A 22,035-nucleotide genomic window follows, 5' to 3' on the forward strand; every position below is an offset into this window, starting at 1 on the left:
CGCAAACCACCGCCCGCCCATCCCTGACCTCCCACGGCCTGCGCAATCTCCTCCACCGCTGCATCACCGCCTCGCTTCTCTCTGCAGCCCCCTCCCCCAATTTAACCTTTTCCCTCCCCTCCATCTTCCCTCCACACCACCTCCTCCTGCTGCTGCTGCGTGTACCTCAGGAACCGCTCTTCTCCGCCCCTGGTCAATAAATGACCTTCCTGTAAGTCCAACCTCTGGTTCCGTTGCCCCCCGCCGTTTCATCCCGGCGTCACCCCGTCTGCGGCATCCCGTAAATGCGCCCGCTTCTCCTGCCTCTCTCCCCGCCTTTTCTTTTTATACCAGCCCCCGTGTTCGTCTCCATTAGACTCCAGAGCTGCGTGAGACCCAGAGGCTAGCGTTACGGCTTTATATACCTGTCTTTTGCCCAGCCTTGTCTGCCGCTTCTAGTGCTCGGCAAGGGAATCTTGTTCTCCTGTCCCTTGTGCTTGATAGAGACATCGACTCGTCCAGGCGGGGACCCACGCCTCAACGTGGTCTCGGCGAAGTCTCTTTTTGCCTGTCTAACGCGTGGCTGCTGTGAAACCCGGGAGAGGTGGTGCTTGGGGCCGTCCGCCTTTCCAAAGAGAGCCCTAGTTCTAACGGTCTATCACCGCTCTCTAGACTTCGACGCAACGTCGCAGCTGCAAAGAATACATATAAGTCACTTCGTCCCCGCCGAGGAACCAGCCCTATGTCGACCTCCACCCCCCTCAATAATAATAAAACCGAAAAGGACTATTTCAAAAATATAGAGAGGATGGCCACCCCTAAGGTCCAAGTCAATGCGCCGGGTACGTTGTTGGCTTTTGACTTGTATCGCCAATATATCATGACTAACCACAACGTGCTCCCCAGACGCATTCCAAAAGGCCCTGGTCAGAAACAGTGAATGGGCCTCAAAGACGGGCGAGGAGCATCCCCTCCTCTTCCCTAAGCTGGCATCAGGACAGCACCCTGAGATTCTCTGGATCGGCTGCGCCGATTCGCGTTGCCCTGAGACCACCGTCCTCGGCCTCCAGCCCGGGGACGTCTTCGTCCACCGCAACATCGCCAACGTCATCCAACACAACGACCTCAGCTGCGCCAGCGTAATCGACTACGCAGTCATCTATCTCAAAGTCAAGCACATTATCATCTGCGGCCACACGTCCTGCGGTGGTGTCGCCGCGGCGCTGTCCAACACGAAGCTAGGTCTCATCGACACGTGGCTGATGCCCCTCCGCCGGATCCGTGAGCAAAACCTTGATGAGTTCAAACATCTGGATGCGGCCGAGGCGGCTGTCAAATTGGCTGAGATCAACGTTCATCATGGCTTGCGAGTGCTCAAGGAGAACAGTGCCGTCATGGATGCGATTCAAGAGCGCGGGCTCAAGCTCCATGGGCTTATCTACGATGTTGGCAGCGGCAAACTACGAGAACTCGATACTGACGAGCCACTGGATTTAATCAGTAAACGATTGGCTGCATTTAGAACGGTTGCTGCCGGCGATGCAAAATGATAGTTAATGAGGCGCGTTTTCAGAGGATGGCTGGTTGGTTACTTGGCGAAGAATTGGTTGTCTGCTTTTTTTCTGGGGACCTCGTATCGTAGTCACGGAGTAGCCAGAGCTCCGGAGCTCGGCCGTGAGAGCTTTGAGCCTTTCAGGAGTGTAGAATAGCGTTGCAAGAAATATAACGAATATGCTTTGTCATTTCTGTTTTGTCTCTTATAGACGATGATACTGAGAAGGGAACCCGCGATTCCCCCGCAATTTTCAACGAATCGGTCGCGGTATTCGTTTCAATTTTTGCCGGCATACCCCTGATTCATGCAGGAAAGTGTTATTTGACCTTTCAGTTTCTAATGTTGCTTGAGCTTCAAAAACGCTAGCAGCCAAGAATGCCGAGGCCTGCAAAATGAAAATCAATAATTTGAGAATGTTACGGCCGTTTGATGATACCACATGTCCTCTCTGGTTGAATGCCCACAGCTCTTTGTGGGGCTGGTTCCAAACTACATGGCCTACTAGGCATTTTAACAATAATAAATTGCTCAAGATTCAGTGTGGCTTCCATATACACGGTTCCATTTGTATGCATTGAAGATCATATAACCATGTAGTATATAATCTACAGGCCTTCAGTAGATGTTTCAAGGCTAACGCCACGGGCCTTTTCCAAAAAGCACACTCGCAACTGAAATAAATATTGTACATGAAGACACGAGTAGTGCGCCTTTTAACAGGGTATATGCGGCGTCATCCCATCATACTTGTTTCTCGTCACTTGTCTTTTCTGGTATATCAGCATTGGAGCCACGCCGTAAAGCACCTCGCGGATTCGACCAAAATGACTCATTAAAGATATTTCGGACGTATGTCCGTAACTAAGGGAATAAATTATATCAGTAAACAATGCCCAATTGGGTGAACCAAATGGAAAACATACCCCTTGGAATGGATTCTCTCCGCCTTCTTTTAACTCCATAAAAAATACTGCGTATATCAGGACAACTAGAGAATCCACATCGTCAGCACACATGCCACTCAATTGCTCTTTAAAAAAGAACTGCCGCGCAGTCTCGATTCAATGCGTAATCCACAAAATTCCGGGAATGAAAGTTAGAGGAACATACATCCAATTAGGCCCCACTGGATCAGAGTCGTCCACTTCTTCCACGATGGTCTCGCCCATTTTAACTTCGCACGCCGCCGATATTTGCGCTCCAGTCGGAATTGTTGCTTCGGGGATAACTTGGACACATCTGGTGGCCATATGCGCTTCGCCTTATATGGGTTCGTGTAGACATCATTGGGGTTTTCGGAAAGATGCGATGAGGTGCTGAAGTGGGTTCTTGGGAAGGAATTGAAGGGCGTGATCGGGTATATTTGGGAGGTGTGAGTCGAGCGGTGAGATAGGGTAGAGGGCGCATGAGGGTGGAGAGGAGAGGCAGTGGGCTGATGGCGACGGAGAAGAGCGGAATGATATGAAGTAGTTTTCTAGTTGAGTTAGATTTTCGAAGTTCAAGACCTTATACGCATGGAATCAAGGAATATGGGGTTGAATCACCGGACAGATATTGTCGACTGAGCGAGAAAATGCCGGAGCGCGCAGCCGCCAGCAAGCTGCAATCCTGCAGGCCATTATTACAGGATATGCAGCTGCTGTTAAATCTCGATGCTCTTTTCAAAAGTACTGTTAAGCGGAGCTGGGGGCACTGTCTCCGCAACAGGCAACAAACTGGCAAAATTTCCCGTGTTGTGCCGTCGGGGATCTGATTGGCCAGAACGCCAAGACCCAGATGTTCGCTCGCGTTTCCGTCTGCCGAGTGCTCGTTATCCATGTCCATTCTTTTGTCTGATTTAAAGATATGAGGTTAATAAGCGACCTTGTATACTATATATTGTTTTCTATCAGAGATACCAAATATTTGGCACGTTAGTTATTTGCTTAATACACTGTGAGTTATGAACTCACAAAACAACTAATTTCTTCAAGGCAGAAATTGCGGTGTAAAGAGCTGTCTTCAGAATGCCTTCCAGGTCCAAAATTATGAAATAAAGGAATTCTAACAAGATAGTCCATGATACATAGCTTCATGTATTCCAGGACTTGCCAATCAGGACCCCTATGATGAAGCCCCTGAGCGATGGGTTTATTGTGTTTTCAACTCTCTTTCACTGCTGGGAAAATATCAGATACTGTTTTGTTGCACCCATTTTTCAATCAATATCTCTACAGCTACCAGCCCACAAAGTGACATTCTATTTGGCATTGGAACTATGAAATGAAATACGCGATTAACTAAAACACAATTTGATACGAGACCGACGAAAAGTAGAATTTTCCTTAGGAACTCACATCAAACAGCCCAAGCAACCATATCATCACTGATTCTGCAAAGAGACTATACATTTAAGATGTAGCGATATCATTATGCTCCATACTAGTCTTACTTCCAACCCCATAGGCAATGATCTATGGAGCTGGACGCGCGCCGAATGCTTCAAGAGCCGTATTTTGTTGGGCGAGAAGCCCATCACAAGCTGTAAAAACGTTGTCGGGGGAGGAAAGAAACGAAGCCAATGTTCTTGTATTCGTGCCATGCCACATAGTCTTGAAAATGAAAAATCTATACTTTGCGGGGCTAAAACTCCGTAGTTCATCCCCCCATACAATAGCTCGGCCCCCATGTGAGAAGACCCTGATATAATGTACGGAGTTCTCCGCATCGGGATTTCTTTAGGTTTCAAATTGTTCTACACCGATATATTCGTTTGACCAAGCATTTGAGAAGCGAAGGGCATGATAAGCTGAGATGTGCCATATGCCACTGTCATAGCAATTCGCTCATGTGTCGGGATGCAATGGGAGCTTCGGCCTTTAGAGTTGGCAACACTGGCTTTCACATGCTCTGATGTCGATTTAAGCTTCGGCACACGTGAGTGCTGGCTCGGATCAACGAATCTCCGTCAGCCTCGGTACCCTCGGGGTGGCTGCGTACCAGCTCTTGTCAGCGGATCCTTTATAACGAGTACTGGATACCCGAGCACCAGTTTCCTCCCTTCGCACACTTTCATCTCTTCTTTGTTCTATTCTCGCTGGAATCTATACTTCCATTCCCTTTCAAGAGCCTTCCACAAATCTATCTTTACAATTATCACCTCCATTATGTCTCAAGGTAAGCTTTCACATCTATGTCGTACCATTTGGAACCCGTTTGCTAACATGTGATCCCTTTTGCAGCAGCACAACGTCTCTCTCAAGTCGCCTCGCACATCACATCCCCCAAAGGAGGGGTCTCTGCGCTCACTGCTAAGAATCCCGATGACATTGTCGTAACATGTGCTCTCCGAACTGCCTTCACCAAGGGTGGTCGCGGTGGCTTCAAGGACACCGCCTCCTCGGATCTTCTGGCCGGTATCTTCAAGGCTGTTATTGATAAATCTAAGATTGATCCATCGCTTGTAGAGGATATTGCTGTTGGAACAGTATTGGCCCCTGGCGGTGGTGCCACTGAGTTTCGTGCCGCTGCTTTGGTCGCCGGATTCCCTGAAACCACAGCAGTCAAGGCCTTGAACAGACAGTGCTCCAGTGGATTACAAGCTATTGTTGATATTGCAAATGCCTTGAAGGCAGGCGTCATTGATGTTGGCATTGGTGCAGGTGTCGAGAGCATGTCCTCTCAGTACGGGTAAGTGGCTAAAATTGGGCGTATATGCTTTCAGGTCACATGCTGATTGTGTAAATAGACCTGGTGCTGTCAGCGAATTCTCGGAGCTTCTGGAGAGCCACCCCGAGTCCGCCAACTGCAAAGTTCCTATGGGTATCTTGTCTGAGGATATGGCAAAGGACCTCAAAGTCAGCCGTGCCGACCAGGACGTTTTCGCCGCCTCTTCTTATCAAAAGGCTGAGCGTGCTCAAAAGGAAGGCCTCTACAAGGACGAAATTGTCCCTCTCACTGTCAAATTTACCGACCCTAAGACCAGCGAGGAGAAGACCGTCGTCGTGGACCGGGATGATGGCGTTAGAGCCGGTATGACCGCTGAGTCTCTGGCCAAAATTAAGCCTGCTTTCGCTCAAGACGGCTCCATTCACGCCGGAAACTCATCTCAGATTTCCGACGGTGCTGCTGCCGTTCTTCTCATGAAGCGCTCCACCGCCGAGCGACTGGGACAGAAGATCATTGGCAAGTATGTCACCGCCAGCGTTGTCGGTGTCAAGCCACTTCTCATGGGTATGGGCCCATGGAAGGCTATCCCTGTTGCCCTGGAGAAGGCTGGCATTAGCAAGGATGATGTTGATATTTACGAAATCAACGAGGCGTTCGCATCTCAATGCTTGTGGTGCGCGAAAGAGCTTAAGCTGCCAATGGAGAAGATTAATCCCAAGGGTGGCGCCATCGCTTTTGGTCACCCCCTCGGATGCACTGGATCCAGACAGGTCAGCACCTTGTTGACTGAGTTGAACAGGACAGGCAAGAAAATTGGTGTCACCAGCATGTGCATTGGAACCGGTATGGGTATGGCTGCTGTTTGGGTCGCCGAGTAAAATCATGATTTGATGACTTGTGCTTTCTGATTTTGTTCTAAGCTATTTGCGTCGGATATATCCTGTTTGCAAGGTTCTATTCTCCGAAAAAATGGAGCTTGTATATTATTCTTCCTTTAACAATAAATGTTCACGATCGTACAACACTAGCTGGTTTCATGCAATACGGACTCTTTCAGATGTGATCTATCTATAAACGGTGCTTCTTAAATGCATCAAATACTGTTGAGCCGTTTTCTATATCACCCCGCACACGGTCATCTGCCTCGGTAAGTCGTGGCATCAATTCCAGAACGCTATCCAGCAAACCATTCGGAATCACAACAACTCCCTCGACTGGGTCGCAAAATGCAATGTCGTTCTACAACATCAAAACATCAACCACGAGGCCAGAATAAGAAAGGAATAGCACAGTGTAACCATACCGGAAATACTGTGACACCACCTACGCGAATCGGGATGTTTCTCGCACCTGGTTTGGCTTCGGCGCCCGCACCAACTGTGGATTGACCGCGTGCCCAGATCTATGCACGGCGCTCATCAGAATCCGTGGCAAGCTGACAGTACGTCGTATTCCAAAACAAGAGAGGTGAGAATAGAAGGGCATATGCATACTGAAAGGCCACTGTTTCTGAGCTCATTAAGGTCTCTTACTCGGCCATTTACTATCACGCCTTTGGCGCCGATAGCACTCATCCTTGAGGCCATAATCCCACCAAGGACGGCGCATTTTTGCCCGTCAGGCTGATCGACAAGAACAACCGTACCAGGTTGCGTAAGATCCACCCAATGCGTGGCCGTGGGAAAGCCATGCAGGTCGGGGTTCTCTTGTGCGATTGGGGGCAGAGATTCTCCCTTTGGGATGAACTGGACAGTAGAAATCGGCGCGACCACAATGTCCACGGCATTCCCTGCTGGAGCGTAATGAGCTGTATTTTGTTTATGGCGCAAATTGGCACATTCATTAATGAGTGATCTTCATGAAAGAACGAGGATATCTGCATTACGAATGCCAGAAGGACAGTGCGACATTTCTCACCCAAGTCAGCTAAAAAGCCCGCAGTCGCAGTGGTACCACTGGGCACATCCTGCAATTTGAGAAGAGCGTCAGACACCTGTTGAGAAGGGTTAGTTTCCAGGAAACTCGGGATACCAATTAATTCAACGTGGATTGTACACACATCGCAAGCAGAGAAATTGCGTAAAGCTCTAGCCTTGTCCTCCGTGAGCCCGGCCATGTTGAAAGCACGCTTGCCACAGTGCGTCCTGCAAGCCACTCGACATGGGCATCGCCGCCGTCAACCTTTGCTTTTGGGTGTGCTCGACGACGCTTAGGAACTTTATTCTCAACTGAAGCAGGCCGCCACGCAACCCCACCTCCGCTGCCCAGGTTGATAGGCCTGTTCCTCGAGGAACAAAGCATACCCAAGGCCGTTGGTGGCCGAGTTGGGGCTACCCGACGGCTGGCTTTGTCATGGGTGCCTGTCTGGCCCATGGCCGCGATGGGTAGGGCTCGTCTCTTTTTCATGGTCAATGACTCAATCCTCTTGTCGCGGTGTTCTATTATTAATACCGGCAGCATGTTTATGAACTAGTTAACTAAGTGATGGACCCAGTGAACTAGCTAACGGGACGAACTATATAAAGATTTAAAACACCCCGGAAACGATGTGTGATTCATTCCTGGCAGACTTGGTTGGACGCTGGTGTTAGCTAGGTCATTGCTGATAGTTAAACCCTTCTCCCTTTTTAACTGCTTTAATTTTCCTACCCAACATGGGAGAAACGTCGACCCTAGCTTCTTCTCGCCCTACGTTATCGCCAGATCAGCTCCAAAAATACATTGAGCATATCTACCAATGTGAGCCACAGCAAGGGGAGCTACACCTTCAACAGCTCCGAGAGCTGATGCAGACCAATCCTCTCCATGCCTTAACTCAGCTGAAACAGCATCACTTGGCCGCAATACCATTTAGCAATTTGGTGCTGCATTATTCATCACATCATACAATCTCCCTGGACCCGGATGTGTTATTTCATAAAATTGTTGAAAGAGGTCTGGGAGGCTATTGTGTAGAGACCACCGGCTTGCTTGCCATTGTCTTGAGAACCTTAGGATTCAATTTCTATACAAGTGCAGCTCGGGTTAACAAGTCGTTTGAGCAGGGGGTGGATACAGGGGACTATCATGGATGGTGAGGCTGTCCTTAATTACAAATCTAATCTGGAGTATGGTACTGATCCTCGGTTAGGGGCCATATGATACTCATTGTAAAAATTGAAAATGAGAAGTACGTAGTCGATGTTGGGTTCGGTCCTGGTGGCTCAACTCAACCGCTGCTTCTAAGGCATGGTGCTTCCTGCAAGAAGATAGCCCCTGCGGAATCAAGAATGGTGCAGGAAAACATTTCCGCCAACACCGACGCGGAGCAGAAACCTTGGATATTCCAAACACGGACCGACGCTCACGCGAAGTGGGAGTCATTATATTGTTTCTATGAAGTAGAATTCCTCCCCGGTGATTACGAGGTAATGAATTACGCAACAAGCCAGAACTCCAGAAGTGTATTCACAAAATCATTTATTTGCGCTGCATTTATCTTAAACGAGGAAAAGGATGATATTGTGGGAAATTTATGCATTGTCAAGGCCACAGTCAAGCGGAACTTAAACGGCAACCTGGAAATTCTTCAAACTTTGAAAAATGAGGGCGAGAGAGTTAACGCCCTGCGTACTTTCTTTAATATACACCTGCAACCGCTAGAAATTCGTGGTATTCATGGGAAAATCACGGAGTTGAAGGAGATGACCCCAGCACCGTTTTAAACCAAAAGGGTCTTGATTTCGAGGCGGCTCGGCATTGGCTGTGATATCGAGACATATGGTATATCATAAACCATGTCAATAGATCTAGAATATTCTTTTTTCCAGCTAGTGTTATAGATGAATTTAGTTTTTGATTTCCGCCTTCGCAGATTTGATATCCGTGGGTGATTTGCGTACCTTCCATGGACTATTCAAAGCAAATCCAGGAGGTGCAATAGGTGTATCCGATTGCCCTCGTAATGAACCGGTGAGCCGTAAGTCCCGCTCCATCACTGTTGGTGTGTCAGCCGAAAGAGGTCCGGGTAGTTCGAATCGAAGGCACCTACTTTGCTATTTACGAATTAGTTAAACTGGCTGGAAAGAAACTATTTGCAAATCTCTCAGACTTACTCTATCCCAAGTATCAATACCGCGTCTTGGCCTTTTCCCATGATTCTGGAGACGCCCCATGAGAGTCATGCCAATACCAGTGACTCCGAATAACTAATGTATTGTTAGTTGTAGGAACGTAGTTTCGAGTATGAATTATTGGACACATACGCCAACAATAATCCCATAAGGGAGTAAGGCCTCAAACGGTACACCCATTCTGAATCTTCAGTTGGCTTGTTTCGCGAGTTGTCAATGAACGTCGCAATTGATTTGAAATGGAGTTGATTGGCTTCCGCGCGAAAGTCGACCGAGAAATTAGCTAACCCTAATGCGGACTGGTGTAATAATTGGGGCCTTGGCACATGATCAGTCAGCCAAATTCGCATATGGCAAGGAACCTCACCTGAAGCGAAGGGGGGCGGATGTACGGGCATTATCGACGTGAATCAGCACATCAAATGTCTTGTTTGGAGCGTTCTACGCGTAATATCGAGTGCAGTGGTGAGTGTGGCCACTTTATCCTCGCAGGTTATGATTTACGCCCTTGCTGTGCTGGTGACGCGAGATCCCGCGATTCAAGACCAAGCTTTACTGACTTCTTGCCTCTTCAGTAACTCGTCTACATCTGATACAAAGAAGTAGTTGCGATTTTAGGGAATTGTCGAAGAGCCCCCAGACAGCCGCCCATCTTGACACCACCTTACCACTCCGATACTGCTGCGAATAAGCTTTCTGTGCGCGGATCGTCCCCAGTATAGAGCAGAGGACCAAGGCGACCGTACCAAGAGCTATAGCTTAGGATCTGCCTGAACCCGATGCTGAAAGTTACCCAGCTTGGAGACAGTGGTAGCTTGCACCATGGCAGCAACCATGCTGGCCGAATACGATAAGACAGCTATGGCAGAGGATGAGAATATGGCTGATAGCGAGCAGGATGCGGAGGGAGAAGAAGATGTGGATTTGTATCCTACGTTTTCTGGGTCTGCGACTTTCACGGAATGCCAGTATCCGCACCCAGCGGATGAAGCAGATGGGGATGTTAGCGTGCCGGAACAACAAAACGGAACGGAAGCATCCGATCAGAAAACCGAAAAAACTGGCGCGTTGAAGGTTTCCGATGTTGTCAAGCATTACGAAGAAGTGCGTGCAGCCGCAGTAAACTGTCTCCCTGTTGACTATAAGTCGGAAAGCGACGCAGGTGATGCCGACGCGAGTTTTACAAATGAAGCCAGCGAGAGTATAAAAGATGGCGCCATAAACCAGTCCTCCGACGAGGATTCTTCAGAAGCCGATGAAGATTGGGAGGTCGAAAGTGACAGGGATTCTGTTAACGTTGAAGAACTAAATAAAAACAACTGCATGTAAGTGTGGTCTTCACACAGCCAAATATCTCACATTACTAAAGCTATCCCCAGTGTCTGTGGGCAGGATGAAGAACACGATCCCTGCGAGGAGTTTGAAGAACCCCTGGTGTGTTCTGTCTGTGGAGATCATTGTAAGTTCTACCAAATTGGCTTGGCATGTCATTACGATCAGCTTACCTAAACGCGTCACAGGTCATCGGCAATGTGCCCGCGAACATGAATGTTTCAATGACACTGAGGGTAAATTTCGGGCCTTTCATTTTTCTTTTTAATTTTCAGTTTAGCCTTTTGAGGTAAATCCCTAACATTTAATAGACACAAATAACTGGCGATGTCCACCCTGTGTCCAGAACAAGCTCGAAGCCGACCCTGAGGAGCAGCAGGAGTCCTCGAGAAGATCTATTACATCGAACATTGCAAAAGAGTTACTTCCTGCTCACAGCGGCAGTCTCGGACCTAATTCTCATTCTATATTTGAAAACCCAATTCTTGATGATGACCCCCTCGATGGCACTCGATCTCTCCGAAAGAGGAAGGCCTCTATTGATGAAGTAGATAATCATCGTCCTCTCACTAGAAAGAGGCGCCGCCGACCAACAGATGATCTAATAGATGCGTCGCAGGTTAATGAAGATGCTGTTGATCAAGAAGGCGACCCCTCAAACCCTTCAGCCCGTTCATCAAGACGGAGAGCGAGAAAATCCGAGAATGGTATTTGTAGCGTTGTCCTGAGACAACACGGAAGATTGATCGTCTCTTTTCATCTCGACGGGGAAAAGTTGTCAAACATACTTAAAAGTAGACCGCGCCCGAAGAACCAGAGAAGAAGACCTCCAAAACCTCCTCCACCCCCCGAACAACCTCCTCCTCCGCAATTTCCACCCATACTTTCAACACCGTATACAGCTCCATTCTATTCATTCCATGAACGCGAGGATCATGAAGTTAATTCAAAGCCCTATGGCGGAATATTGGCCGATACCGATGCTGATACCTCCCGAACATTACCTCTACAAGGTGAGAGGGATAAATTTGAAGCAGCACGACAGAAAGCTGAAGAGGAATGGAAACAAAAAATGCTTCTGGCCGAGCAAAATGCGGAAGGCTCGCCCAGAACAAGCCACAAACTCTCTGGGCCTCCAAGTAAAATGAAATGTATTAGTTTTGGTGGCTACGAAATCGAAACCTGGTACGCTGCGCCTTATCCGGAAGAGTATAGTCGCAATAGGGTTCTTTACATTTGTGAATTTTGCCTGAAGTACATGAACTCCGATTTTGTGGCCTGGAGGCATAAACTCAAGTGTCCTGTGAAACATCCGCCTGGTGATGAGATATATCGCGAAGGGACGATTTCTGTGTTTGAAGTCGACGGTCGGAAAAATCCGGTTTATTGTCAGAATCTTTGCTTACTTGCGAAACTCTTCCTGGGATCGAAAACCCTCTATTATGATGTTGAACCTTTCCTATTTTACGTGATGACTGAATACGATGAGCTTGGGTTTCATTTTGTTGGTTATTTCAGCAAGGAGAAACGCCCAAGCTCCTCGAATAATGTCTCATGTATCTTAACGCTTCCCATCCACCAACGCAAAGGCTATGGCAACCTGTTGATCGACTTTTCGTACCTTTTAACCCGAATAGAACGCAAAGCCGGCTCACCTGAAAAGCCGCTTTCGGATATGGGTCTGGTTTCCTATCGAAATTATTGGCATCTTGTTTTATCCTATCAACTTCGTGATCAGAAACACCCGACGAGTATCGCTGAACTCTCGGAGCGCACAGGAATGACACCAGATGACATTGTGTCTGGCCTGGAAGGACTACGTGCACTTGTCCGAGATCCTCTTACCAAGACCTATGCTCTTCGCCTGAACTATGATTATTTTGAGGAAGTCATTCAGAATTGGGAGAGAAAGGGCTACGTTCGGCTAAATCCCGACGCACTGGTATGGACACCTTATGTGATGGGTCGCAGTAATCAGTCACATTATGACCGCGCCCCACTTCATGCTGTTGCACCCCGAGATGATCACGAAGAAGCTATTGAGGACGAAGATTCGATACCAGCTACTTTTGAAGCAAGTAACGGATTGTTGGGAATCAATGGCCTGCCGCTGAACCATGACTTTGAGGCCATGAACGGCCAAAACTTCGCATCACAGTCTGAACCACCTGGGCCACCTTCTATGGACGTCATGTCATTTAGCGGTCAGTTGATGAAGCATAGCAACAGTTGCAGTACGCCATCGGTTACATCAGCACCTTCGAACCCTGCTGCTGGCATCCCACCCACAAGATTTGAAATTTTCCCACCGGTACAAGGGACGTCCTCGAAACGGCGCCCTGGACGTCCTTTTGGAAGCATCAAGAAAGCCCGCGCCCCAGTTGCATCATCCCCCACGCGAACCAGTGGCCGCAATACGCCCAGAAAAAACTACAATTTATCGTTGGCTACCCCGACTCCCGGGCTTTGCGTGTCTCCTATTCTCCGGAGAGGTCGCAGCAAATTATTCGATACTTCTCTACAAGCTGATGGTGCTGCCGATGATAACGAAGAAGGTGATAACGAGAGCCAGGGTATTAACGGTATGGCGGATCTTGACAATGATGATGAACTTGAAGAGCAGCAAATTAGCAACGGGGGACCCGAATCAACGCGAAATCATATCCAGGGTGAACCTGAAGATATGAACTGTTACGACCCAAATAGTCCTATCAAGGCCGATAAAGTCAAAGAAAAGGGTCTTGGGATAACCGTCAGCGACTTGAAAACTGCAGCTTCCGAAGGAGGAGCAGAAAATGATACTCCTGAATTAGTCCATGGCATACTTGACTATGTTAACTCTACCAATGGAACCTGCATCCCTGCCAAGCAACAGGAGGAACAAGAACCAAATGCTCTTCAAAATGGTGTCCATGGCGACAGCATACCATCTCCAATACCCGTCTTAACAGAGGAGTAAACCACACCTCTCACCTGAATCCACATTATGCCCAATACTCTAGACCTTGTTCCCTTGATCTCATTCTCCGTCATGATGCGTTGTTTGCTATAAAATTTCTTACACCAAGGCGTATCAAAGGGAGTTCCAAAAACTGGGGTTTCGTGATTTGATTGTTACAAGCTTTTTTTGATGTGCAAAGACATTTTTTGATGGCAGTGTAACCGCCCCATCTTCTACCACGACCTTCTCTACATCTACTTCATTTCAATCCGAGCATCAACCAGGAGTGTATTTATTATATTATTTTCTGTTCTTTTTTTGCATTTTCCCGGGTTTCTTCTTTGGCTGGGGCTTGATTTTTTGTCTGGACTATAACGGATCTGTTCTTGTTTTTCTAAAGCTCTCTACTGTGCAGCTTCTTGTCCCCCCACTTTTTTTTTAATCAAAGCCCCGTCTCCTTTCCACAAGTGTATCACCAACGCAACTCGTAACGCAGCCTGGCCTTAAATGCTATCGTAGTTTGGTTTTTGAAGAGAACGGGTTAGAGGACTAAATGCGAATAATTTATGATGGATATCAGTCAGGTTGTTTGACGTTAACATTGGTTATTATTATCCAAAAATCACTCGAAACACTGGTTATGTGGCTGTTACAGCCAGAATTAAGGCTGAAAAAAAGCAGTTCGATCCTCGTGAAGGAGAAAAGGGAAATAGGCCGTTAAGTAGCGAAAACATACGCCTTGCTAAAAATAAGAAGGAAAACGAACTTTTGGGCTCCCGCTTTCCAAGCATAGATAGCACCAGGCAGCCCAACACACTTATTAACTGGCCATTACTGCTGAAAGAAAAATGTTTTTCAATGCAAACCCGAGAAAAGGGGGAGAATGAATCTGGCAGGTATCTGAAAAGATAAGTGCCCCATTCGTGCTGTTGGCATATAATACACTATTTCCTCACTAACGCCGGGATCAAAGGAGAAAAGAAAAAAGTGATAGAGTCGCAACATGCGGCGGCCCTGATGCGAGAGGCCCTGACAGCAAGCCCTGTATGAAGTCCATTTTGTCTGCATAGTTGCACAGGTGTTCAAGCAGTTTGGCTCGATGGGGCGGAGAATATTGAGAAGCGGTTTTCAATGAATCACAAGCAATGACCGACAGTCTCCCAAGATTCCTGTGGGGGTACTCCCATGTACGGGTGTATGAGGTGGGAAGTCATCTAGGTTTCTGCCTTCGGTCTCGTTGGAGTTGGTATGGAGACAGTTTGACGAAGAAAGTCGACCGAGTCACAACCACAACTTGATTAGGTAGACAAGTAACCTTTTGCGCCGGAAAAAAGAGCAACTTCTCCCCCATTTTTTCAGGTTCTTGGTGGCATATACTGGAAGATGCCTGATCAGATATGGATCTTGTTGGTGGTTGCGAGCGAGAAAGACCTTTAAATATTTTGCAAAGCGGAGATGCAATGGAATGAAGATGACAATAACCCGCCCGTCTATACTGCTGAAGCCAATATAGATAGAAAAAAAGAATGATCGATATCTTGAATCGCCGGGCTCCATGCTAAGGCCCAGTCAACTGGCTCTGCGAGATAATCTGCATGCCCACAGCCAGGGCATCATGGGCCAGGCGCAGGGCCTCCTCCTCGACGATGCGGATCTTAGGCCACTCGGGGTCGAGCCAGATGAAGCCGCCGTTGGCGAGCTCGTAGAGGGCGGCGAGGGCCCAGGAGCGGCAGGACAGGCCGGTGCGGGGGTCGACGGTGGCGGCGCGGATGCAGACCTCGACGGCGGCGAGCCACTCGGCGCCGATGTCGTCGAGCTCACCGACCTTGAGGCCGGCCAGCAGACCCTCGGAGGTCAGCACGTCCTCGTGCGCCTTCAGCAGCTGCCAGTACTTGCCGATGGGCAGCTGGTGGAACAGCACGCCCGAGCTCTCGCTCTGCGCGACGAACAGGCCCCAGTGGAACTTGCCCTTGGCGCCGGTGTCCCAGATGAAGAGGTACACGCCCTTGGGCTCGACTCTGGGCGCAGGGCCAAGCCAAGGCTTAGCGCCCGGCGGGTGCTGCTGGTGCTGGTGCTGGTCTTTTTGTTCTTGTGGTTGTGGGTGGTGGTTCGGGGGATCCTGGGCGGGCGGTGCGGCGGGTTCGGGGGCAGGCTGGACTCCCGCGGCATGGCGGGCGAGGAGGATCGGGGGACGGCTCGGGGGTAGGACCGCAGGCGCAGAGCAGACGGGTCAGACACAAACAGGGCGAGCGAGAGAGCGAGGCAGAGAAGAACAGGCGATAGACGGGACAGACAGGCAGACAGACAGACAGACAGACGGAGGGGAATCCCAGCAGCCCAACGGGTATTGACGCCGGCTATTGGGAGGCCAAAGCGAGCCCGACGATCGACGGCGACGACGAGCGGCGGGAGACGCGGGAACGCCAGCAGGCGGCGGCGGCGGCGACGACAACGACGACGACAATAGCGATAGCGACCACGCTCTAGCGAACGGGCGAGAGAGCGCGAGAGGCGGCGAGCCTGGCTGAGCCCGCGGTGGCACGAGCGAAGCGACGCTGGCGAGCGAGGCTGGGCGGTCGCACTGGATCAGCGCCTGATACACGGCGGGCGGGCGAATGACATCGCGGTTCGCGTGCTATCTGTTCTCGTCGTCTTCGGGTAGCGCAGTGCGGTTGAGGCGAGAGGTTGATGCTGGTAATGCTAGTTAACTACAGCGGGGGAGCTCGAGACGGCGGAGAGTTCAACCCCAGACCAGACCGGCGGCGGTGACGACAACGACAACGACAACACGATGCAGGCATGCCCGCGCCAACAAGGAACAACAGGCCAGAAGAAGCAAAAGCCCCGGCATCACAGAGCTCTCGCCCATGCTCCAACCCCCCCGGTCTCTTTGCGCCCGCTCCGATCTCCACACAACGCGCTGCCCGCCGGCCACACGACCGATGCCTATCCAGAACCCATCCGCCAGCATTCCGCCTGGCCACAGCCGACGACGACGATGATGATGGCGGTGGTTCCACCGATCCGAGCTGCCCTCGCGTTTCAGAATCTCCCCCCTCCCCAGGCAGGATCGCGACCGTGCCAGCCGTCCTCTTTTTCTTTTTGACTTTCTCTCTCTTGAATCAGCGTCCGGCCTTCTTTCGTATCCCGGAGCCACGTTCGGACCCAGCCTGCCAGGGAATGATATCCCACGGGCCAAATGATGCGCGCCGCGCAAAGACCAGCGCACCGGTAGGACCGGCGGGTGCCATGGTTCAACGAGCAGACGGGGGTGGGGGTAGGGAGCTCAGAGGAGGGCGGTGATAGGGCCGCCTGGAGCTGGAGCGCATTGGCGGCGCTCGGAAAAAGGCCAGATGAGGCGGGAAGATATGCCAGGGTGAATAGGGGGGAGAGAGAGAAAAAAAGAAGGGCCTTGTGGGCTGGCTCGTTGCCGGCTATCCAGCAGCGGTGCGTCATCAGGGCATTGCGTTGCGCGTTGCCCATGCGGTTTGGATGCGGATTTTTGTCACGGCCATGCCCTCAGAAGAGGGCCATCCACGCCCCTTCGTTGCTCTGCGCCGCCAGAGGTATCAAGTCTGGTCTCGCGGTCATAGTCCGCGCAGGCTATTGTGGGTTCTGAGTCGAATACGACGGAGATATATCGGCCTCTGCTCTCCCTGGAGAAGCATGCAGGCGGGGGAGCCTCTGTATAGTAGACGCTCTATAAAGAGTGCCGTTGACAGGATCTTCCCATGAGAAGAGGGCCGTCTCAGAACCCATGATGCCTGTTCATCACGCAGGACGCGCCAATGCACTGCGAAAAACAAAAGATCCTGAAATCTCCGGACGCTGTCTGGTCCGAGATCGTGTGAACATCTGGCTTGATATCACTGGCGAAACAATCTGATCTCCGCCTCTGTCCATTGCCTGTTCTGGTCTTTTTGTCTGTGCTTCCTTTTTTTTATTTTTTATTTTTATTTTTTTTTTTTTCGGATGGAGAAACTTCCCAGTTCCTTGACGACGGATCCCGGCTCGCCCTCATGTCCATCCATGCTATGCCCTGTAATGGGCCGTCCTTTGGGGAAAGCTTCGGCAGACAACGGGCCTCGCGTTCAGACAACCCCCGTGTCATACCTGCGTGCTGAGGAACACTCCGTTTTCCGATAGTTAGCCGGACAAGGCTGGACGCTGGGCTGGGCTGTTGCGTGCAGACAGAAGTTTGCCTTGATCGCAATGCTGCAATCTCCGGGCCACTAACTACAGGAGAGTGGGCTCTAAAACTATAGTACTATAGCTTGGCCAGATCAGGGTCGCTGTGGTGAGATTGCGCGCGCAACCCTCGCATCCCCACCCAGCCGCGGCGGTCTTGCGACAGACCAGCGAGAGCGCAGTGTAGCATCTCAGCGTGCTGATGATGATGATTATTGCTGACGATCCGCAGGCCCGCACGGGACTCCGCCTCGGGCGTCATTTGCCACACCTGCGCTTCAACGTGCAATTGGACTGCGCGGAGTGGACCATGTAACGAGCGGACTCACCCTTTACTCTTGTGATTTGTGATTTGATTTTGATTTGATTTTTTTTCATTTATTTTATTATTTGAATTTATTTCAGAAGCTGTGTCACTCGGAAACCAACAGCGCGCCCCGCCCCCGCCCAATCAATCATCGCGTCTGCCAAAAATCGCGCCAGCTGGTCACCAGTGGTCACCAGCGCTCTTCAAAAGGACTCTCTGTGAGACGATGGTGGCATTTTTTTCTGGCGTGTTCTTGTATGGCGCGCATTCGCCAGAGGAGCCCGACAACTTAACTGGTGTTCATCGCGGCGTTCCCCTCGGCCCAACGCCAATAATTGGCCCGAGGCCTAAGTTCGCTACGGAGGAGATGCCGAGTTCTTGTAGTTAAACTAACCAGAGGGCGCAGGAAGTTCCAAATCGCTCACACCCCAAGCCGCCTCCGTCACCATGCTTCAAAAGAAAAGACAGGAAAAAAAAAGGCTATCGGACAAGGAGATGCGATCGGCGATGACTTAATATCATTCGCATTGACGCTGAGAGATCTTTATGCGGGCGGCGGCGGTGGCTAGGGTTTCGCAGTCAGTCAACTTCTTGGGAGTTGGCTGGGAGGCACGAGAAGAATCATGATCATTAACAACAGCCAGCGTGGACTAAATTTAACCAGAACTAACTAACTAACTAGTTAACTAACTAAATACGAGGGATGCCCGGGCCCAATCCTTATTCCTCTTTTTTTTTGCATTATTATTTCTTCTCGAAAAAGAACCCGCACATGAAACGCCGTGTGCCCGGTTTTGCGCTCCCCGTTTCAATCTTCTCTCTTCTCCCGCCCAAGTTAGCAGGTTTCATCGGCAGAAAATATCCCATAATCATCCCTGGCGCTCCCTCCTCTTCCTACTACCAACTCAACTAACTAACTAGTCCCGCTAGCGGCGCGTCTTTCTCAGTCTGGAGAAAATGCCAAACCCGCAGATCAACCGCCCGCACCCACCAACCCATGATTAATTGACCCTCCCCAGACCCAGGATTTTTGTGCTGAACAGGTAAGCCCCTCCCCGGTGCAGATTTCCACTATCCAGAGTCGAGAGAGGGCCCGCATAGGGCAGGGCAGGGCCCAGGGGGGGGCGTTGGCCAGGGTTCAGGGTGGGTAGTTGAAGCCTGGTAACTTGTCCTGCGAATAAGGTCTCCCCCCTCTTCCCCATAATAATGGGATTCTTCATCCTCTGGTGAGGTCCGTTGGGCGTGTCCGTGGAATGGGGTTCCGGTACCTTAATTTTGGCGATTACTTTTATGTTTATTTTTATTTTTTGGTAGAGAGCCCGCAAACGTGCATATAACTAGTGGTTATACGGGGGTAAATTAGTGTGTGTTATAACCTGCGTTACTATGTAAGTTATGCCAAGGTGCCGTCTAACTTTAGCGGGGCAAGTTATCATACTAGGCCCAATATAGTCTAGTGCATTTGAAAAGTCTTGGTGTTACGCGCGCCGGAGCTTAGTAACCAGCCTGCGCGCTGTGTAGGCTTCTGGTCTTGGCATTATGCGCGCTGGAGCTTAGTAACCAGCCTGCGCGCTTTGTAGGCTCCTGGTCTTGGTGTTACGCGCGCTGGAGCTTAGTAACCAGCCTGCGCGCTGTGTAGGCTCCTGGTCTTGGCATTACGCGCGCTGGAGCTTAGTAACCAGCCTGCGCGCTGTGTAGGCTCCTGGTCTTGGCATTACGCGCGCCGGAGCTTAGTAACCAGCCTGCGCGCTGTGTAGGCTCCTGGTCTTGGCATTACGCGCGCCGGAGCTTAGTAACCAGCCTGCGCGCTGTGTAGGCTCCTGGTCTTGGCATTACGCGTGCTGGAGCTTAATAATCAGCCTGCGCGCTGTGTAATCAGCTGTGTAATTACTAAGCTCTCTAATTACTAAGCTACCAGCCTGCCTGCGCGTGTACTGTTTTGGCATAGTAATTCTACAGCCTGCCAATCACCGTACGGGGGCCCCATATAACACGAACTCTAACTCATGCCGCCAAGCTGGCCGATAACCGAGTTATACTGAATGGGTTTGTTAGGGGAGGCGCCGTGATAACCAGGTTATCAGGGCTTGGCAAGTTATAACTTCATAACGCGGGTCGGTGATAACTAACTACGGAGTACTAGTTGGTTGGCGGGCTTCTTGGGTTCGACCGGCAGAGTGCTCGGTATACATAGATCGGAGAATAATCGCCAGAGGCCAGCATAACTACATAACTACATGGCTTGCAAAAGCGGGAGGGTTGCAGCTCATGCGACGAAACAAAAAGCACGAATGACAAATAACTAGACAAATACAAAAAAAAAAGAAAATGAAAAGAAGAAGAAAATAAGATTAACGGCGTTGGGTTTCTTCAGCCCCGTTTCTGTGCGCCCGGCCAGCCCTCCACTCCGATCGTACAGAGCAAGTCTCTCGTCGGATTGCGCGCTCCAGACCGCGCCGCCACTCCTCCCTCCCTCCAACGGCCATAATAATGGGCCTTGCATACGGAGTACGGAGCGCCCACTAACTAGGTTGACTATGTAGTTACTCCGTAGTTCACCAGGGGGTGCCCTAGCCAAACGCCCCCCCCCCCGGCCAACATCACCTTTCTTTTCTCTCTCTTTTGCTCTCAACGCCTCCCGATCCGAATCGCCATGCCATGCCCGCCTTGGCAAGAATCAAAAAGGAAACACCAGAATCTAATAATTATTATTATTTTTTCTTCTATCCGATTGCTTTTACGAGAGGCCCGGGGGGCGCGGCGTCGGTGGGGTTGTTTGATTTCTTCCTTGTGCAACCACGCGAGGGAGAGAGAGAGAGAGAAAAGGATTTGGAATCTCGAGCAAATCACCGCCCGCAGAGCCTGCCTCTCTCTCTAATTTATTTATTTATTTTTTTTTTTTTCCCTTGCTGCAGGCCCGCCAATCACGCGGCGCGGAAGCTGGTGGGAGCAATCGCATTTCTCAGCTTTTTATTTTTTTTTTATTTTTATTTATTCCTGTGCGAGGCACGACAGCAAGAGAGAGCGAGAAGACAAAGACCGTATATGTACTTCGGCAATGCACGAGCGTAGATAATTGTACATATTTCAACTACCGGGGGCGGGTTGGTCGCCTCGCCCAATGAGACCCAGCTGAGACGCGGTGATAGACCCCCCCCCCCCCCCCCCGCAGCACCGATGTGCGTCTCTGGCTTCTTTTCTTTTCCAAATCACATCGGACAGTTACATCGAGCCGCAGGTGATATTGGCGAGCAGGAAGGGAGGGTCCTCGCACCCCGGCGGTGGCAGCCATATACGGAGCATGTAGTTTGTTGGTTAGATATGAGAGGCTCGAGAGGAAGGGAGAGATGGTTAGATGCGCACGCCGAGCAGTTTCATCCGAGACGAATGATTTCGTTCGTTTCTTTTTTTGTCTCGCATGCCCGGGCGTGCGCACCGCCGCCGCCGCCGGCCGCAGGAGGAGGCACAGCCGCATGTAATTACATACGGAGTAACTGCATCACAGTCAGTCAGTCAGTCAGCTCTCATTCCCGGCGTCGGCAGCCCGCAGGCGTGATGTCATAGCGGCGGTCGGGGCAACGGCACGGCATCAGTCGTCGTGTGTCATGTTGTAGGAAGAAATAATAATAATAATAATCATAATGATACTGTGAGTATGCACTGTCCCTGGCTAGTGATCCTTCGGGCAACGGGCATGTAACTATGTACGGAGCACGGCGCATGTCAACTACATAGTTATGTAGTTATGTGACTACGAAGAGCGGCCAGGATGCGGCCAGGCGATCGGCACTAAAAAAGAAGCGGATGCTGCAGCTTCGTCAATAATGGAACGGAACCTTAAGCGGGCGCCATCTGTCAGACCCAAGACCGGGTGCGAATAATAATAATAATGTGCACCGACGACGGACGGACGGACAGCTTGCGCTGGGGACTTGACAGCGTGGTGACGGGCCGGGAACCATGGGCCAGTTAG

The 22,035-nt window shown here is 50.3% G+C and overlaps 7 protein-coding genes across 7 annotated transcripts; 5 read left to right on the forward strand and 2 right to left on the reverse strand.

Annotated features, from left to right (window-relative positions):
- Positions 1–787: 787 nt before the first annotated feature.
- LOZ57_004530 (uncharacterized protein) lies at positions 788–1,529 on the forward strand (the record flags this gene model as incomplete). The annotated part of the gene is made up of 2 exons (XM_049253572.1): positions 788–821; positions 886–1,529. The coding sequence occupies 2 exons, from the start codon at positions 788–790 to the stop codon at positions 1,527–1,529; spliced, it is 678 nt and encodes a 225-aa protein (XP_049107392.1).
- A 3,151-nt stretch (positions 1,530–4,680) lies between these two features.
- Positions 4,681–6,060, forward strand: POT1 (3-ketoacyl-CoA thiolase with broad chain length specificity; the record flags this gene model as incomplete). Its single annotated transcript, XM_049253573.1, has 3 exons — positions 4,681–4,690; positions 4,756–5,203; positions 5,262–6,060. The coding sequence occupies 3 exons, from the start codon at positions 4,681–4,683 to the stop codon at positions 6,058–6,060; spliced, it is 1,257 nt and encodes a 418-aa protein (XP_049107393.1).
- Positions 6,061–6,250: 190 nt separating this feature from the next.
- Positions 6,251–7,298, reverse strand: LOZ57_004532 (uncharacterized protein; the record flags this gene model as incomplete). Its single annotated transcript, XM_049253574.1, has 5 exons — positions 6,251–6,421; positions 6,486–6,584; positions 6,676–6,971; positions 7,100–7,175; positions 7,242–7,298. The coding sequence occupies 5 exons, from the start codon at positions 7,296–7,298 to the stop codon at positions 6,251–6,253; spliced, it is 699 nt and encodes a 232-aa protein (XP_049107394.1).
- A 538-nt stretch (positions 7,299–7,836) lies between these two features.
- On the forward strand, positions 7,837–8,886 carry LOZ57_004533 (uncharacterized protein; the record flags this gene model as incomplete). The annotated part of the gene is made up of 2 exons (XM_049253575.1): positions 7,837–8,255; positions 8,313–8,886. 2 exons carry the CDS (start codon positions 7,837–7,839, stop codon positions 8,884–8,886), a joined length of 993 nt encoding a protein of 330 aa, XP_049107395.1.
- Positions 8,887–9,009: 123 nt separating this feature from the next.
- LOZ57_004534 (uncharacterized protein) lies at positions 9,010–9,474 on the reverse strand (the record flags this gene model as incomplete). The annotated part of the gene is made up of 3 exons (XM_049253576.1): positions 9,010–9,216; positions 9,277–9,369; positions 9,427–9,474. The coding sequence occupies 3 exons, from the start codon at positions 9,472–9,474 to the stop codon at positions 9,010–9,012; spliced, it is 348 nt and encodes a 115-aa protein (XP_049107396.1).
- A 642-nt stretch (positions 9,475–10,116) lies between these two features.
- On the forward strand, positions 10,117–13,585 carry SAS3 (Histone acetyltransferase; the record flags this gene model as incomplete). The annotated part of the gene is made up of 4 exons (XM_049253577.1): positions 10,117–10,619; positions 10,674–10,753; positions 10,815–10,862; positions 10,938–13,585. 4 exons carry the CDS (start codon positions 10,117–10,119, stop codon positions 13,583–13,585), a joined length of 3,279 nt encoding a protein of 1,092 aa, XP_049107397.1.
- A 1,597-nt stretch (positions 13,586–15,182) lies between these two features.
- Positions 15,183–15,773, forward strand: LOZ57_004536 (uncharacterized protein; the record flags this gene model as incomplete). The annotated part of the gene is made up of 1 exon (XM_049253578.1): positions 15,183–15,773. One exon carries the CDS (start codon positions 15,183–15,185, stop codon positions 15,771–15,773), a length of 591 nt encoding a protein of 196 aa, XP_049107398.1.
- Between the last annotated feature and the right edge of the window lie 6,262 nt (positions 15,774–22,035).

Source organism: Ophidiomyces ophidiicola (genome assembly GCF_022830035.1).
Source record: "Ophidiomyces ophidiicola strain CBS 122913 chromosome Unknown scaffold_19, whole genome shotgun sequence".
NCBI classification, from domain to species: Eukaryota; Fungi; Ascomycota; class Eurotiomycetes; order Onygenales; family Onygenaceae; genus Ophidiomyces; species Ophidiomyces ophidiicola.